Source organism: Mus caroli, unplaced genomic scaffold (assembly GCF_978045245.1).
Source record: "Mus caroli unplaced genomic scaffold, Mus_caroli_1 scaffold_2, whole genome shotgun sequence".
Classification (NCBI taxonomy): Eukaryota; Metazoa; Chordata; class Mammalia; order Rodentia; family Muridae; genus Mus; species Mus caroli.
Window position 1 is genome coordinate 131,516,169 of NW_028227257.1, and position 17,909 is coordinate 131,534,077.

The 17,909-nt window shown below is 38.4% G+C and overlaps 1 protein-coding gene across 13 annotated transcripts in view; it reads right to left on the reverse strand.

Annotated features, from left to right (window-relative positions):
* Positions 1-2,537: 2,537 nt before the first annotated feature.
* The window catches only part of Mbd5 (methyl-CpG binding domain protein 5), a 377,887-nt gene continuing 362,515 nt past the window's right edge, over positions 2,538-17,909 (reverse strand). For 11 of the 13 annotated variants that reach the window (XM_029474046.2, XM_085834925.1, XM_085834920.1 and 8 more), the window contains 2 exons: positions 6,907-6,982; positions 2,539-4,224 (listed from right to left, as the gene is read on the reverse strand). In XM_029474046.2, the coding sequence (XP_029329906.1) occupies positions 4,153-4,224; positions 6,907-6,982 (148 nt within the window). In that variant the 3' untranslated portion in view covers positions 2,539-4,152. Of the gene's footprint in view, positions 4,225-6,906; positions 6,983-17,909 lie in introns of all 13 variants that reach the window. The other 2 variants (XM_085834930.1, XM_029474049.2) reach the window with 2 other exon arrangements.

Genomic DNA, 17,909 nt, shown 5'->3' on the forward strand with positions numbered 1-17,909 from the left:
TGCAAATATGATACAGTGAGTCAAAGAAAAGATAAACTAACAGTATTCCAGCTTTAGATTGGTATCTCTGTTCATAGCTTGAGTCTTGCGTTGTATCACTTGGGCAAGTGGTCGAAGGGAATAGATACTAGGTGAGATTTAGAACCTTGGCCTTCTTGTCAGAAAGAATAGTGCTACCAACTTCCTAAGCATCTTGCTAGGTCTTAGATCCTAATGGAAAATTGCTTGCAGTGTGCAAGTGAAGACTGCACACTGCATGGGAGGTCATTATGGTTAACAACATATTATCACCATCCTAAGTGAAAAATCAGCTCACGTGGTCTGAGAATCTTCAGAAACCTTACAGAAGGTGAACCGTCAGCCTCAGCTCCTCCCACACTGCCATGCTGTTACAAAGTAAGAAGGCCACGTTTACTTTAAAGACAGATACAACAGAACTCTGAGTAGGGGTCTTCATAGATGACTAAACATGGCTCATGATATTATATGGGATGAGTGCTCTTCAAGTATTTCCATTCAAAGTGTATCTCAAAGGTATGTTCCAAAAAATGTCCTTTTAAATAGATTGTTAAAAACAAGTCCTGGGCTGCCTGTAATGCTACAGAACAAATTACACAACGCCTTCTTAGTTAAGTTTTCCTCATTGGAAATAATCTGTTGAAGCTACTTAAATGTGTGCTTTATTCTTATGTGCTTCCCAGAACTGTGAAAGGGCAGGAAATATATTATATTTCCTTTGGTAGTTAGGACCATTATGTTCTGTAAAGGAAAAAGAAATTCATTCTTTCCCAATGTTTCTTTTTTTTTTTCTTTAAAAAGGGTTATTTTAGGAAATAAAAATTTTAGTAACGTAGAAGGGTAAGTTTTCATTTAAAAATAATTTGGCTTCAAATACTACAAAGGAAATGGCTCTATGGAAATATGAGTTACCAGTTTTTTAATTGTAAGGTAGATGTAACATTTTAAAAAGTGTTACAGCTTTGCACGACCTAAAATCCTGACAGTATTTACATTCCCTGCTTATCTGAAACCATGGAAGTGTACGCGAAAGAGGAAGCCCCATGTGGACAGGCTCAGCCTCACTCCGCACCTGCAGCAAAGCCACGAGCAACTGTGAGGTCACGGCAGAAACAGATTCATATGGTTTCCTGGCGCAAAGTATATCACGGTGCAAATGGAAATGCACAAAAGAAGGAGTGGCCGAGTCAGTGTAAAGATGGAAGGGCAAAGGCTGACTCGTCTTTTGTACAGCAACAGGTCACACATGCAGACCCACCAGGCATACAAACACGCCCGTGTCTATCTGAGAATACACACAGCTATGGACACAAACAAGATGAAGCAGGCTGATGCAAAACAAAACAAAACAACAACAACAACAAAACAAAACAAGACAATAGTTGCTTAAAGAGACCAAATACATCAACTTGTAACAAACACGTGTCCATTACATGACACAAGGCCTTCTTAGTTAAGTTTTCCTCATTGGAAATAAATGAGGGAAATTACCAAAGGAAATGTAATTCATTTCCTGCCCCTTCACAGTTCTGGGAAGCACACATAGAATAGAGCACACATGAGACCCTCCCTCTTGCTACTCATCTCACCTTCCCAGAGGACAAAATGAACATGGAAGGAAGTTCTGATGCAGCTCTTTGCATTCCTCCAGGCTTGAGGATAAGGGTTAAGGTGAGGACAGAACAGACAGCAAGACACAGAAATATCTGAGGGGAAATCTCTGAACTTTGCTATAAAAAAATGAGCCTGGTGGAGGATGTGTGTGGTGGCACATACCTTTAATCCCAGCACTTGGGAGGCAGAGGCTGGAGGATCTCTACGTATTCCAGGCCAGCCTGGTCTACATAGCAAGTTCCAGGATAGCCAGAGCTACATAGAGAGACCTTGTCTTAAAAAAAAAAAAAAAAAAAAAGGGACCTGGGTGGGGTGTGTGTGTGTGTGTGTGTGTGTGTGTGTGCACGCGTGTGTGTATGTCCTGTGCACTCTGAGCTTTGTCTCTTTTATCTTGAGTTCCTGGAACACTGTTACTTGATGGGACTGCAGAGTTTAGGAGGAGGAGGATTAGAAAGGAATAGCATCTTGGAGTCCAGAGCCTGGAAGGGGACAATGTCCCAGCAGCTGAGTGCAGGACTAGAGGATAGCCAGTGTTCACTGGGGTTTTGGATGGAGGCTGATTCCAAGAAAGAGGGATAACAAATTCTTTCTTTTGACAATCTCTAACTGAGGCTGTCTGAAATTTTACTTATGGCACCATCACGCACAATATACTGTCCTTGGTTATTGATCATTACACTGTACTTTATGCGCTCAGTTTTAAGTCTGCATACTTGTAATGGAGTAATTTTCTATATTTATTTCACATTTCTCTTATTTAATGCAACATAAATAATTTGCTTAATAAGACTCAACTCACATATTTCAGCCACATTAATATATATGCATATATAAAAATAATCTGTGAATGATATAAATAATTCTTTAAATAAAATAAATCTGATATGTTACATAATACTAATAAAAATTACCATTGCTCGTAATTTTGCAAGCCACTTTCACACTTCTGGGTAAATTGGTACTGACGAACGATATAAAATGTGGTTTGATTTATGTTTCCACTCTGAAAAGGAAAAACTGAACTGTCATCATCCTTCTGTCTGTAGATGGTTTCAAAGTATCGCTTCTGTCTCCACGTGTAGAAATGAGAAGTTTTACCAAGTTTTACTTTGTCAGATGTTGTATGCAAAATACCCCAAACAAACAAAATCTCTGATTCTGAGCATCATTGACAGAAAACGATCACACAGGTAGCCATCAAAGACTTACTAAATAAATGATTGATTGAAATAGTTCATCTAATTTTTTTTTAATTTTATAAAACCTATTCTGTTCTAAAAGTGCCCTGAATGGGAGAGCCGTATCACCTTTCCAAGGTAGGAAAGGGGGTGGAGAGATGATAAGACCAGAGGCTAGGGCGGTGTGCTCCGAATGTGTCAGGACCATCTCACCCATGAAATCACTGCAGCTGTGGTTATCTGCACAACACACACAGAGAACTGAACATATCACTACTTCCCAATGGATGGTGGAGGGGCCCACGTGGCCCCACTCCACCTGAGGGACTGTTAGCAGCTAATGATTGCTTGGTAGCCTCCTCGTTTTTCCTCCTGGTGTAGCCAGAGACAAGTTGCCCTTGTGCCATCAGTACAACCCCGCCACCCCCACATGCTCTAATCAAGCTCTGCAGGGCAGGCCCAGGGACACACCAAAGCAGGAGAACACTTACTGGCAAGAGCAAGGAGATGAAGGAGCGGTGGAGGAGTGGAAGTGGCTCAAACTCATTATAGAAATGTATAAAACTGTCAAAGAATAACGATGCAATAAATGGTTGAGGTCCTGAATCCTTGATTTAGGCTCACGAGCATTTCTCTCTTCAGAAATTTGGAGACTTCCTAGACACCCAAAACTCAGTCTAGTGTTGCTGGGCCGTTTAAAGAGACATTATAAATGAACACTCAGTGGTGTGCAGTGTATGCCATGACGTGTGTATTACATCATCATGCCTTTCCTCTGCCATTAAATACAAAACCAGCATCTTTTACATTATCATAGAAAAGCATTTAGGTTGTATTTTTATTTATCACTTTACACTGGTAGTCTCTGGTAGGTGTACTCCATAGAAACCAAAGATTTTTGTACACTATTTCTTTGTACAATAAAAGATAAAGTGTGCATTAAGTATGCTTGTACATGACAATATTGTACAATATTTACATTTCTAATATCACCATGAAATTCTGTATTTTCTATATACAACACTGAAAATTCTCCAGAAACATTTGGACTATTTCTTATAATCACAATTTTAGTACAATAGAAAACGTTCTCAGCGATCACTTGACCATTTACCGCTTTGTTCATACAGGGATTTTGATTGTTCTGTTTTGCTTTTGACATTCATTTTCCTTCCTGATCAATGCTTGTCTCCATTGCTGTTCCCTTTAGGGCCCTGTGGTGGTGGTAGCTATCTGCCATAGATTACAGATTGATCTAACGGTGGCCCTATCAATACCTACATACAGGTGTGTCTGTGCATGCTCCTCTGATAAACACTGTGTGTCAGTGGAACAGTCTCTGTTATCTGGAGATCTTCCTCCTCTTGGGTTTGGGGGGCCTCATTTGTCTGTCACCCTGTGGGATTTGGTGAACCTGGAAATAAGGTGGGGGAAAAACAACAACAAGATTGGAATCACAAACACCATATGACTTCTGACAAAGAAATAGGGCAGAAAACAGTCTGATTCACTTTCAATCACTATATCCTGAGACACTTTAAAATACCATGAAGACCTGAGTCTGTGGGAACACTGCCTCAAAAAGGGATGGGAAACAGTAAAAGACACACCCAGAAGAATCCACTCAACAGGGGAGCATGTCTGAGCCAGCAGAGCTCCCTCAATCAGCTAAAACCAAGTATTCGTTTGTTCTTTTCCTAACACCCCTTGTTTCATAACTGTTACAAAGTGTCAAAGGTCAGAGCAGCTACATGTAGCTCAGTCCAAGGATGTCTGTTCATGAGCAGAATCAGCAGGGATGTTAGAACATCACTGTCATTCACCGGCAGGTCTGAGTTTGTGTAAACTGGGGAGAGTAATTAATAGAATGCAATGGTATATACTAATAAAGGAACTAGAGGCATTTAATCCCGTGGGTCACATTGAGAAAGGGTTGGATGGTACTAGATACATTTTGAGGAGCAGGAGGCAAATAATCAGATCTTCCAAGTTGTAACATGGCTACTGATGTCAGAGAATAAAGTAAGACCCAGAAGGCAGAGTAGAGTTAAAGCTGTGTGCTAAACAGCTAGTATTTGGAAACAAATGCACTGTAGTATTTACCAATTCCCATGGTCTAAATACTTCTATCACAGATGATTTTAACCTACTAACATGATGTCACAGGACTAGGAAAACAATCAGTTGGTTTAACTATGTGTTTAGAATATAATGTTTAAGGGTTGGAGGCTGGGTTAACTGTAAGTGCTTGCCAAATATGCACGAAGCCCTAGATTCAATTACCAACAATGTGCCAATTAAAATAAAGTTTAGACAACACCAAACGTTGTTTGCCTTTAGTCAAAGGTAAAATTCTTTTTACAAATAGTATTTAAAACTTTGAACTCTGAACTTCTTAGACTGCCTGTTTCTTTGCCATTTTCCACACATGTTTTTAAAACAAGCACAAATTCGGAACTGAGGAGTTATGTAATTGAGGAGAGAGTCTTTATTCACAACAGCAAATTAGTAGTTTGTGGATCAACTATGGCCTGAAAACCTGTTATACTAGCTGTAAACAGGTTTGTGTGTAAGTGCTTTAATACCTTTGAAACCACTGTAAACATGAGAAATTCTAGATTTTGGTTCTCAAGAGAGTTGAGGCAACTCCAGTGCCCCTTCCCACATGGCTCAACTCTGCTCAGTGCGAAGGAGAAAGCACGTCTGAAGAATACATTCCAAGATGGCCTCATTAGGTACCAATGCCTGGGGGCACAAAGGCCAAATGTCCCAAGGTAGAGAGGCATGAAATGAAGGCCAACCCATTTTCACATTTTTCTTGGGAAGGTAAATCATTTACTGCATTTCTTAATCCACTTGAGTTGGTGACGTCTGGGCTCATAGGAGCTACGCTGACATTTCTTCATGCCTTCTCTCGTTACTATCAAGCAGGACGCAAAGGATATACAAAGATGGGGCAAGCACATCAAGGTCTCAAGGAACGGTGGGCACTCCACAAAGAAGGGATCTAGGTCTGGAAGTGGCCAAGTGGAGTCACACCTTTCTCTGCAGGCACCAGAATCAAGTGAGCCATGGCCTATGGCTGGGTGTCTCAACAGGCTCAGCAGCAGGCACATTTTTATTGGCAACTCTCAATTTTAGAATTGATGCTCTCATTCCTGATCCTCTTTAGTGACAGAGACTATATATATATATATATATATATACACACACACACACACACACACACATATATATATGGTTCTAGAGGATGCTGTAGTTGATGGCTACAAGTTTACCAGGAAACTTAGGTTTCCTGGTAAAATCCAATCATAGGTTAGATGAACACATGTCTATGACCTGTGCCATCTTGAGGCTCCCTAACTGTTACCCATCATGAAGCAGCCAATGGATGGGTTGTAAGTTTCAGATGGCCTAAGTAAATGGCTTGTCATTCCTATGCAGCCTGAAATAATGCTTACTTTAAAGAGATTACTGACATTATATTTATGTGTTGAGTCTGCATGTGATGGAGAGAGAGCTTTATACCTCTCATCTCAAACTAATGGATGCATAGGTCAAGAAAAGTGTGAAGAGAAAGCACATCTCTTCCTTAATCACAAGGTTTACAGTTACTAGTGACAGAAATATGCACAAATCATCTTAATTTTAAGGTAGCAGAAGGAAAATAAGAAGTTAATATACCCTCTAAATTGACCAAACTTTTTATCGCACTTGGTTTTTTTGTTTTTGTTTTTTTAATGGATGGAGTGAGGTTGCATTGGTGTATATTTTGGCTACAGTGATGGTCACTGCAACTCACAGTCAAACTCAGAAAGCTGGGGTTGGGACCTCACCATATTGCTGCTGCCACTTAATGAACCTTTTTAAGAAAACAAAAGTTACTTATCTCAGGGAAAAAAAAATCCATAGCTAATACAGGCTCCCTTCCCTTAAATTCTTTTCTGCCGCCAGTCTTTTGCTTGCCTGGCAGTTTAGTATTGCTATGAGAGTTGCTTTACAATGTTCAAGAGATTTTAACAACAACAACAAAAAAGTGTTAATGCAATTTATTTTCAAAGAGACTAGAATAATGGAAAAAAATAAATTGACTTACAGTCCCAGACATTTTGTCCAGTTCGCTCATGGCCTCGTGAATAGCAGCTTCTAAATGGTTATTTAGTTTCCCACTTCTGGAAGCAATGAAAACAACATGCCAAATTAACAAATTAAAGAAACAAAAGCCTCAATTTAATTCCCTAATCAGAAGACAAAAATATCAATTCTATCAGAGAAAGTCAATCTAGATTCCCATTTGGGAAGTTCAGGCGGTAAAGCATCATCCTGGGCTTCCCAGCACGGAACGCTAACCATTAACGTAATACGGCCGATAAGGTTAACACAGGAAGCCCACGCCACTGTGTGTTTCTTCTGCATTTTCATGAAGAGGACTGGGCCAGGAGCTCGGTGGTCTCCAAAGCTGTGCTTCCTACCAGGAAACAGGCTGTGGCTAGGACACCGAGGCTGAACTGCAAGTTCTGGCCACTAGGGAGCTCCCTCCACCCTTTCTGGATCATCTCAGCTAAGTACAATTGAGCAAAGAGAAAGCTACATTTTGGTGCGTGGGTAAGAACGGCTCGTTACCTTGTTACACCTGAGGCTCGAAGGCTGGTTTCGCCACAGTTCCCCTTAAACTGAAATGACTTGATCCTTTCAACAGACACACAAGGACTGTCTCAGAAGCTTTTGACTATTGCTTTCCGATCAGCATTCCATGAGTAACGTACAATATGTGCCATTAAAAAAAAAAACGATATTGATGAAGCTGTTGTGCCTGTTACTACAGTCAGGCAGTTCTCTGTGGCTCTACATTGTTTGCCTACCCTACCTTATTTCTCACGTACATATATAAATCTTACTCCGCAATCTTCTAAATATGCAGGCAATCTGCTAGCATTCATCCCATCAGGACAACTGACAGGAAAGCCCTGAAGCAAACTCCTATAGTGAGCTATCTGTTACCATGGCGTCCTAAGAGTTAAGTCCTATCTATCTATCTCAGTGACTACATGGAGGTTGGAAATTTGCAGCTGTGGGAGAAAACGCACTTTAACTTCAGTGTAATGCCTTCGGGTGAAGTCTCTCCACTTACCACAGTGTTCCCTAGGCTTTATCCTCTATAAAAAAAAAAACGACCTGATAACTCCTCTATTTTGTTTTCCCTGTGCTTTACAGACACTTAGTTGTTCATCTTTGAGTATTACACGTTTAGGCACACCATGAAGGCTCCACATATTTGCTAAGCGGATTTGCCCACAGTGAATATAAACGGTCCTATATCATATTAAAACAAATGTGCAGTTAAGTCAGTTCTACTGGAAGGATAGATCAACCTACCTACTAACCTAAACCAGTTGTAAGGACACTACCAACAATTCCCTCCAGCATGCTCTTAATGATCTCCCCCCCCCCCCCCATGCAGAGAAGTTCAGGGAACAAAGTAATCCCAATATACCCACTCTCCAGAATGGGTTGTTAATAAATTACATGTTCTTATTAAGTATTCTTTTAATCAAAAAGATAAATCTAGTATTTCTATGTGGTCACTATTCTCAGTCACACTCACTCCCCCATGTCTCCCTAGCTCATGTTTTATATGATACACCATGGACAGAATTGCTTTATGTACTTATCCATATTAAAAAGCTGTCATGATACACAATTCATCTCTTCCTGCTCCTATATCATCATCACCATCACCACCACCACCACCACCATCACCATCATCACTACTGCTTTTTTGAGATAGGGTCTTGCCAATGTCGACCTGGAACTAACTCACAATCCTGTGCCTCTGTGCTAGGATGGAAGGCATGCATCACTACATCAGTGTCCCTGTATCTTTATTTTGGACATCATGGCACTTGATATAAATCTTTCATTCTTTCTCCCCAGTGCATGGCATTTTCACATTCCAGGGTTAGGAAGCCCTGCATCTTTTAGAGTGAGTCACTGTGCTGTTTGTCCAGGGAGGAGTTTGCTAAGTGTGATCCCGGGTGGCTGAGAGGAAACTCAAGTCCAGGTCTCTGGAACCATCTACGTTTGGCTATTTGGTGAGAATCCTGATAAAGTCATCCACAGGGAAACTGCCCAACAACATCACACTTCCTGCAGGGCATTCAGTAGGCTTATCTTTAATCTGTCATTTTGACTGAGAAACAGGCATTTAATTTTTTCAAAAATTAAAAAAGTTGTACTTATGTTGTTTGAGTGTCTTCTTTACAAGTATGTTTGTACAGCATGAACATGCCTGGTAGCCACAGAGGCTAAAAGGAGTGTTGGATGCCCTGGGACTGGATTTATAGATGATTGTTAGATTCCATGTAGGTGCTAGGAATTGAGCCTCAGTCCTCTAGAAGAACAGCCAGTGTTCATAACTACAGAAATATTTCTGTATTTCAGGCCCCATATGTATTTAAGTGTCAAGGATATTTCATTTTTTTAATGTATTTTGATTATAACATATTATGGATTAAAATAGACTACACCTAAATAGTTCTATTTAGCTAAGAAAAAAAAGATAAAACATTTCATTAAAAAAAAATCCATCAGGGAACCTTGCTCTCTTCCCTTGAATCTCTTTAAATATATATAAGTAAATATTTATATTATTTATTTATATAAGCCATACATTTATGTATATATGTATATATATATATATGTGTATATATATGTATATATACACATTCATACATACACTTATTTATTGATTGATTGATTGTGACTGTGTACACGCCATGGTGTTGAGATCAAAAGACCAGTTATGAGACTTGGTTCTCTCCAACCATGTGAAACCCAGAGCTGAACTCAGAAGGCATCTTTACAAAGCCAAGCTGCCTTGCCAGCTCTCTATTGAATTTTAAGAGCAAAAGTACTTCCTATTTATTGAAAGGCTTATATTTGCCAAGAATTGTGTTAGATCTTTATGTGTTGTCTCATTTAATCTTCAGAACAATCTCATAAAGTAGGTATTATGGCAACTGTATGTATATAGTACTTCATAAATTTTTTACATGAAAAGGTAAAGTCCTTTATCATTATGTAATTCAAAGAATATGTATTTAACTATATATAACTTTCCAAGGTATGAGCCATAATTTTTTTCTATGAAGAACATAGTAACATGACCAAAGTACAAAAATGATTTAATAACATTACTTGTTGAATACTAAGTTAGAACATTAGAAATTCATTGTCCACCCAAGTATTACAAACAATATTTGTAAAAATACATGCAATATGGGCCAGCGAAAGGGTTCAGTTTGTAAAAGTACTTGTTATCAAAGCCTGATCACCTGGGTTTGATTCCCAAAACAAATGTGGGAACAGAGGAGAACCAACCCCACAAGTTGTCTTTCGACTGCACATTTGCCATCACACGTGCATGCGCCCCCCGCCCCCGTCCCAGACAAATAGTTAATTTAGACTAAATAGCACAGTGCTGCATTTATAGTGAACTTAAACAGGTATTAGATGGAGAAATGACTATTTTTGGAAGGAGAATACACAGATGTGGAGCATGAAGTTATTTGAGGATATCATGAGAATGAAGATGTAAAGACATTTTTCCAGCTGTCACATCTACAGAATGGTTTCCACAGTATTCCTGCCAAGTACAAGTGAGCTCAAGAGAGGAAGAGAAAGAAAACTTCATGAGTTCATAAAGGGAACAGTCAGTCACATTTTGGTTTTCTAGTCTTGAGAGTCCCCCCCCCCATGGCATCTTTGCTAGTATTTTCTATTTCCTGCTGGTATTTAATAATAAACATTTTTACTAATGGACACTCTAAACCCTAATTGATTAAGCAAGAGACACTCATATGATCACATTTCTAGTTATCAATGGAGATAACTGCCAATTCTCTTCTCCTTTGACTGTATTGTCACATACTATCTTTATCTTCACTAACTACAAAGGAAAAAAGGCCAGACAAAACCTGTGGATGATACTAGATGTAAGTGTGAGCTGAGAGATTATGTATCACTTTGTAAGACTATGACTAATTTCAGGTAGAACACAACAAATTTGGATAAAAATGGAAAATCAAGAAGTATGTGCTCTGAAAATCTAATCTATAAAGCAGTGTGACAACTCAAAACAATTTTTAAAAGCTTAGTTGAATTTAATCTTTTTTAATGTTTGGGAGTTTTATGTGCATATGATTCATTTTGGTAAAATCCACAACTCCTGCTATTTCTCCTCCTCCCCCTACTACTTTTCCCTCCCAATTCACATTTTTCCTCCTCCTCCTCCTCCTCTTCCTCCTCCTCCTCCTCTTCCTCTTCTTCTTCTTCTTCTTCTTCTTCTTCTTCTTCTTCTTCTTCTTCTTCTTCTTCTTCTTCTTCTTCTTCTTCTTCTTCTTCTTCTTCTTCTTCTTCTTCTTTCTCCTTCTCTTCCTCCTCCTTCTTCTTCTTCCTCCTTCTCCTCCTCCTCCTTTTTCTCCTCCTCCCCCTCTTCCTCTTCCTCCTCCTCCTCCTCCCTCCTTTTCTAAGTCCACTGAGTCCACTTCTGACTTCATACATACTGTACATATATGGGGATAAGACATTGGCTAAAGCATGGGTATCTTCTCCAGGGCCACATCTCTGAAGAAGACTGACTCTACATCTTCCACAGCCATCTGTTGCCAATAGCTCTTCATCTAGGGGCAGAATTTCAGGAGTTCCTCTCCTGTCCATGCTGGAATGTTGACTGGCCTGTTTCTCTGCAGATGCCCACTTCCTCTGGCCCTTATTTTTTTCTGTCACTCCCTCTTCCGAGATGATTCTCACACCTTAGTGGGTAATGTGTGATGCAAGTGTCTTATCTAGAACTGGACACTTCACAGTCCCTCATTCTTTACATGTTGATCAGTTGTGGGACTCTATACTCATCACTATCTACCCCAAAAAAGTTTCTCTAATGAGGGTTGAAAGGTGTTTTAATTTATCAATATAAAGATCTTAGGGACAGAGGAGTTCTGACATAACCAGGATCACAGAAAGGACAGTCTCCAGTCAGATATAGTGAGGACAGGTAGCACTAGAGATAAGCAGATGGTGGGCATAAGAGCATAAGCCAACAGAAACCAAGGTTACTTGGTGTCATCAGATTTCAATTCTCCCACCATAACAAGTCCTGGTTACACCACTACACTGGAAAAGCAAGACTTGGATCTAAAATCACTTTTGATGATGGTGATAGAGGACTTTAAGAAGGACATAAATAACTCTCTTAAAGAAATACAGAAGAAAACAGCTGGAAGCCCTTAAAGAGGAAACACAAAAATTCCTTAAACAATTCCAGAAAACACAGTCAAACAGGAAAAGGAAATGAACAAAACCATCCAAGATCTAAAAATGGAAATAGAAACAATAAAGAAATCACAAAGTGAGACAACCCTGGAGTTAGAAAACCTATGAATGAGATCAGGAGTCATAGATGCAAGCATCACCAACAGAATACAAGAGATAGAAGAGAGAATCTCAGGTGCAGAAGATACCATAGAAAGCATTGACACAACAGTCAAAGAAAAAGCAAAAAGCAAAAACCTAAGCCAAAACATCCAGGAAATCCAGGACACAATGAGAAGACCAAACCTAAGGATAATAGGTATAGAAGAGAGCAAAGATTCCCAACTCAAAGGGCCAGTAAATATCTTCAACAAATTTATAGAAGAAAACTACCCTAACCTAAAGAAATAGATGCCCATGAACATACAAGAAGCCTACAGAACTTCAAATAGACTGGACCAGAAAAGAAATTCCTCCTGTCACATAATAATGAAAACACCAAATGCACTAAACAAAATAAGAATATTAAAAGCAGTAAGGGAAAAATGTCAGGTAACATATAAAGGCAGACCTATCAGAATTACACCAGACTTTTTACCAGAGACTATGAAAGCTAGAAGATCCTGGGCAGATCTCATACAGACCCTAAGAGAACACAAATGCCAGCCCAGGCTACTATACCCAGCAAAACTCTCAATTACCACAGAAGGAGAAATCAGATATTCCATGACAAAATGAAATTTACACAATATCTTTCCATAAATCCAGCCCTACAAAGGATAATAGATGGAAAATACCAACACAAGGAGGGAAACTACACCCTAGAAAAAGCAAGAAAGTAATCTTTCAACAAACCCAAAAAGAAGACAGTCACAGAAACATAATTCCACCTCTAACAACAAAAATAACAGGATGTAACAATCACTTTTCCTTAATATCTCTTAACATTAATGGACTCAATTCTCCCTAAAAAGACATAGACTAACAGACTGGATACATAAACAGGACCCAGCATTTTGCTGCATATAGGAAACATACCTCAGTGATAAAGGCAGACATAACTCAGAGTAAAAGATTAGAAAACAATTTTCCAAGCAAATGGTCCCAAGAAACAAGCTTGAGCCCTTCTAATATTGAATAAAATCTACTCTCAACTAAAAGTTATCAAAAAAAAAAAGATAAGGAAGGATACTTCATATTGGTCAAAGGAAAAATCTACCAAGATGAACTCTCAATTCTTAACATCTATGCTCCAAGTGCAAGGGCACCAACATTCATAAAAGAAACTTTACTAAAGCTCAAAGCATATATCACACCCCACACAGTAATAGTGGGAGAATTCAATACCCCACTCTCAGCAATGGACAGATAATGGAAACAGAAACTAAACAGAGACACAGTGAAACTAACAGAAGTTATGAACCAAATGGACCTAACAGTTACTTATAGAACATTTCACCCAAAAGCAAAAGAATATACTCTTCTTCTCAGCTCCTCATGGTACCTTCTCCAAAATTGACCATATAATTGATCACAAAACAGGCCTCAACAGATACAAGAAGATTGAAATAATCCCACGCACCCTATCAGATCAGCATGGACTAAGGCTGGTCTTAAATACTAACAAAAACAATGGAAAGTTCACATACACATGGAAGCTGAATAATGCTCTACTCAGTATAACTTGGTCCAGGAAGAAATAAAGAAATAAATTAAAGGCTTTTTAGAATTTAATGAAAATGAAGACACATCATACCAAAACTTATGGGAAACAATGAAAGCAGTAGTAGGAGGAAAACTCATAGCTCTAAGTGCCTCCAAAAAGAAACTGAAGAGAGCATACATTAGCTGTTTAACAGCACACCTGAAAGCTTTAGAACAAAAAGAAGCAAATACACCCAAGAGGAGTAGACTGCAGGAAAGATTCAAACTAAATAGAAACAAAAAGAACTATACAAAAGAATCAACCAAACCAGGAGGTGGCTCTTTGAGAAAAATCAACAAGATAGATAGACCCTTCCTTCGCCAGAGGGCACAGAGACAGTATCCAAATTAATAAAATCAGAAACGAAAAGGGAGACATAACAACAAAATATATCTTAAAATAACTATTCTGTTTGTTGAATATCAACAGTTGAAAATATTAAAATCATGTTCTACTGTGCTTGAAATTAGCATTTTCTTAATGTTTAACTTCAAAGAATTTTTGTTATTTTGAAAAATTTAAAATATACTTACTGATAAAATAATTTCTCTCCTAGAAACACTGATAATCTTTTTTAAGTAAACTGATTGTTAGACAATATATATATATATATATATATATATATATATATATATATATATAATGTGTTTTTAAAACTTTCACTATGTCAGGTGGTATCATATAAGGACTTTTGAATATATTTCTTAATGATTAACTTTTAATATTTTATGCTCTTTTACTCTGCTTCACTCCAAAGGATATTTTGTATGCTTTGAAACAATTTTGTACTCAACATTACATATAGGACTCTCACTCATGGATAGTACTAAATATTCATTAATGATATTTTTAGGGTATGACAGGATATGCATTTAGAAGTTGAACAAATTTTTATGTATTATTTGATTCTCAAAATACTCAATATTATTAATATCCTTGGTATATAAAATACATTTAAATAATAAAAAATTTAAGAAAAAAAAGAAAACACTGTAACTCAAAAAACAAAAAAAAACGATCTTGGGGGCAGTTTATTACTATGTCCATTTAGCAGAGTAATGGTAGTAGTTTCTCTGTTAGGGCTTGTGACCTAGCCAGCCAATAGCTGTTGACCTAGTTAGTAGTATCAGGGACAAATTATGTCTTATAGATCAACCCTTACATCTAATAATAAACTAAACCCATGCCACTATTGTGCTAGTGGGTTTGTACTGCCAGGGTGAGCAATCCTGAAGCTTGCTGTGTTCACAGATGGGTAAGAGAGCTGATTACATTTTTGTCCTAGTAGCTTACATAGCATCTTCTGTATAGCACTGTGAAAGCTCTCCAGTAGGGATGAAGCTTCCAAATTGTCACCAACTCGATTTTCACAAATTCCATGGCTCAAGTGTGGTGACCTTTCTCAGTTTTCAAGTGGCTCATTTTGATCATCTACCATTTTCCAGCTTTATATCAGGCAACCAAAAGAGTTTGTACGCATGGTAGTTGAAAATAATAATAATAATAATAATAATGCATCTGAAGGCTTTAGAATTATCTTTAGTAGAGACACTTCTTTAAGTAAAAGATTAACCTGAATTAAGCATTAAAATGTTACTAATTCTTATGATTAGGATGTAATAGATATGACAATTTAAGGATACTCATTTATGATATTAATGATTATAATGACTACATAAAATTCTGAACACTATAACATGTTTCAACTGGCAAAAATATGGGACAATTTATTTCTTTTACTTTCACCTATGTATGTCAAGTTCTGTATGTAAGGCTCTCTATATTGTCTAAGTATAGTACTAAAGAAGAGATTAATATGCACACTTTAGAAATGTAGATTTAGAGTCAGAGAGATTAAGCAACATACCCAGAGGTATACAACTGTGAAGCCACAAAAAAAATAAGATTTGTATCCAAGTCAAAAATCAGCATCTTAACTCTCTGAACACTTTCCCTTCTCAAACCTTTCCTCTTCATGCTCTACAGCAATGCTTAAATCTTTGTCATTGTTGTGGTTTAAATGTAAGATATTTATTTTTTTTCCAATTAGTCAAATATTTTAATCAGAACACAAATGGTTTTATATAGAGACATGCATAGTTAAATTAGCATAAGGAATCAAGACATTATAGGCAATTGTTCAGAGACATGAACTAGATTTCTCAAGTGGCTCCCAGTCATTTTTCTTGATGGGGGGGGGGGGTGTTGCTTTACATGAATGTAAGATATTTCATGTATTTAAACGCTTGGTCCCAAGCTGGTACAGCAGTTTGGGAAGGTTGTCTAACCTTTAGGAAGTGGAGCCTTGCTGTAGTAAGCAGACTACTGAGGGACAGGCCTCGAGGTTTTATAACCTGGTTCCACTTCTTGCTGATTCTGTTTCCTGAGTGCAGATACAATGTCCCCAGCTGGCTTCAGGTTCTTGCCCTCAAGCCTTACCAGCCTGCATCCCTATTGGGATGGACTGTCCCTCTGGAACTGTAAGCCAAGACAAACCTTTTCCCCTGAGTTGCTTTTGTAGGTATTCTTTGTCAGGTATTTTCCCTCACAGGTACGAGAAGTAACTACATCTATAATAGCTTTGGTGAGATGGCTCAGCTGCTGCTCTTACAGAGGACCTGGTTTGAATTTCCTGTTGCTTGCAGCTCTGTGTAACTCCAGTTCTAGTGGATCTGATTCCCACTTCTTACCTCCAAGGCACCAGGAACCAGGCATACACATGGTGTACATACAATGCAGGCCTGCATGTGTGCACCCCTAAAACAACAATAAACAAACCAAACCCAAAACTGACCCCCTCAACCCCCCTAATAATAAAAGATCCCACCTTTATTGTGGTTTTCACAGAAAATTTCACACGAAGAATAGAAATTGGTCTCCTTTCTCTACTTCATTTTATTCCATAATCCATGAGCACTTTGTATGCTACCAAAAAACTGGGAACCAGCCTTGGCCTGGCCACAATGCCCTCCCCCTCTCCCTGGTTCATCTACTTTTCCCTAGTATTTTGCTCCATCTTTTCATTTTGTTAACTGTCTTACTTTCCTAGCATTCAATCCTTAGTAGACTAATCTCCAAATTGGTCAGAGTACCTCTGTGGGAGAGTAACATTTCTACATATCGAATACCATTCTTCCAGTTTCAGACTTGTCTGTCAGCCACCCCACAGATGCAACATATATCTGTCAGACAGTGTTTCTACCCTGTCCTCACTGTGTAAGCCCAGGTCTGTGATTCCTTTCTTTCCTATTCTGATCACCAGCATGGTTTCTTTATTTTGTCTCTTAAATATTTCCTGATCACATTTCTTCTCTTCCATTCTCATTACTGCTTGGGTTCTTACCGTTCCTCACCTCCTGGCATGAGCTTCTAGATCATCTTCTACCACTGAGACTGCTTCCCTAAGATCCCTCCTTCTATACACTCAAATCAAGGTGAAAAATCTGACCACCTTCCTGCTCTGGACACTTCAAATAAAGAGAATATGCTGGCTCCTGCTTAGACTTTTGGTTCTATTTCTTGGAGTGTTCTATCTGACGTTTTCCCAGATTCAATACTGATCTTATCTAAGTACTGTCCTACCCCACCCCATTTTGGTACTGTGTAAGGTTTTGGTTTTGGTGTCATCTCTAGGAACCATTTGTTCTTTTTCTGAGTTAGAATCTCTCTACCTAGCTCTGGCTGTCCTGGAACTCACCATGCAGACCAACCTGATCTTCAACTCACAGAGATCCACCTGCCTCTGCCTCCTGAGTGCTGGGACTAAAAGTGCATGCTAGGATGCCCAGCTCTAGAACCATCTTTGCTGAGGTTACTGTCACTTCTCTGTGAGATATATATATATATATATATATATATATATATATATATATTTCCTTGTTAGTCTCACAGTTTAATTGTGTGTTTTGGGATCTGTCTCTAATGACAGTAACATCACAGGTGGCACATTTTTTTTCTAAATTAGGAACAGATAAAATTGGATATAAGTGAGTGAATAAATAAGAGACTTGGTTCAACATCATTTACCAGTTATGTAACTTTCAACTAATTAGTCATGATATTTGGGTCTAAGTGTCCTCCTC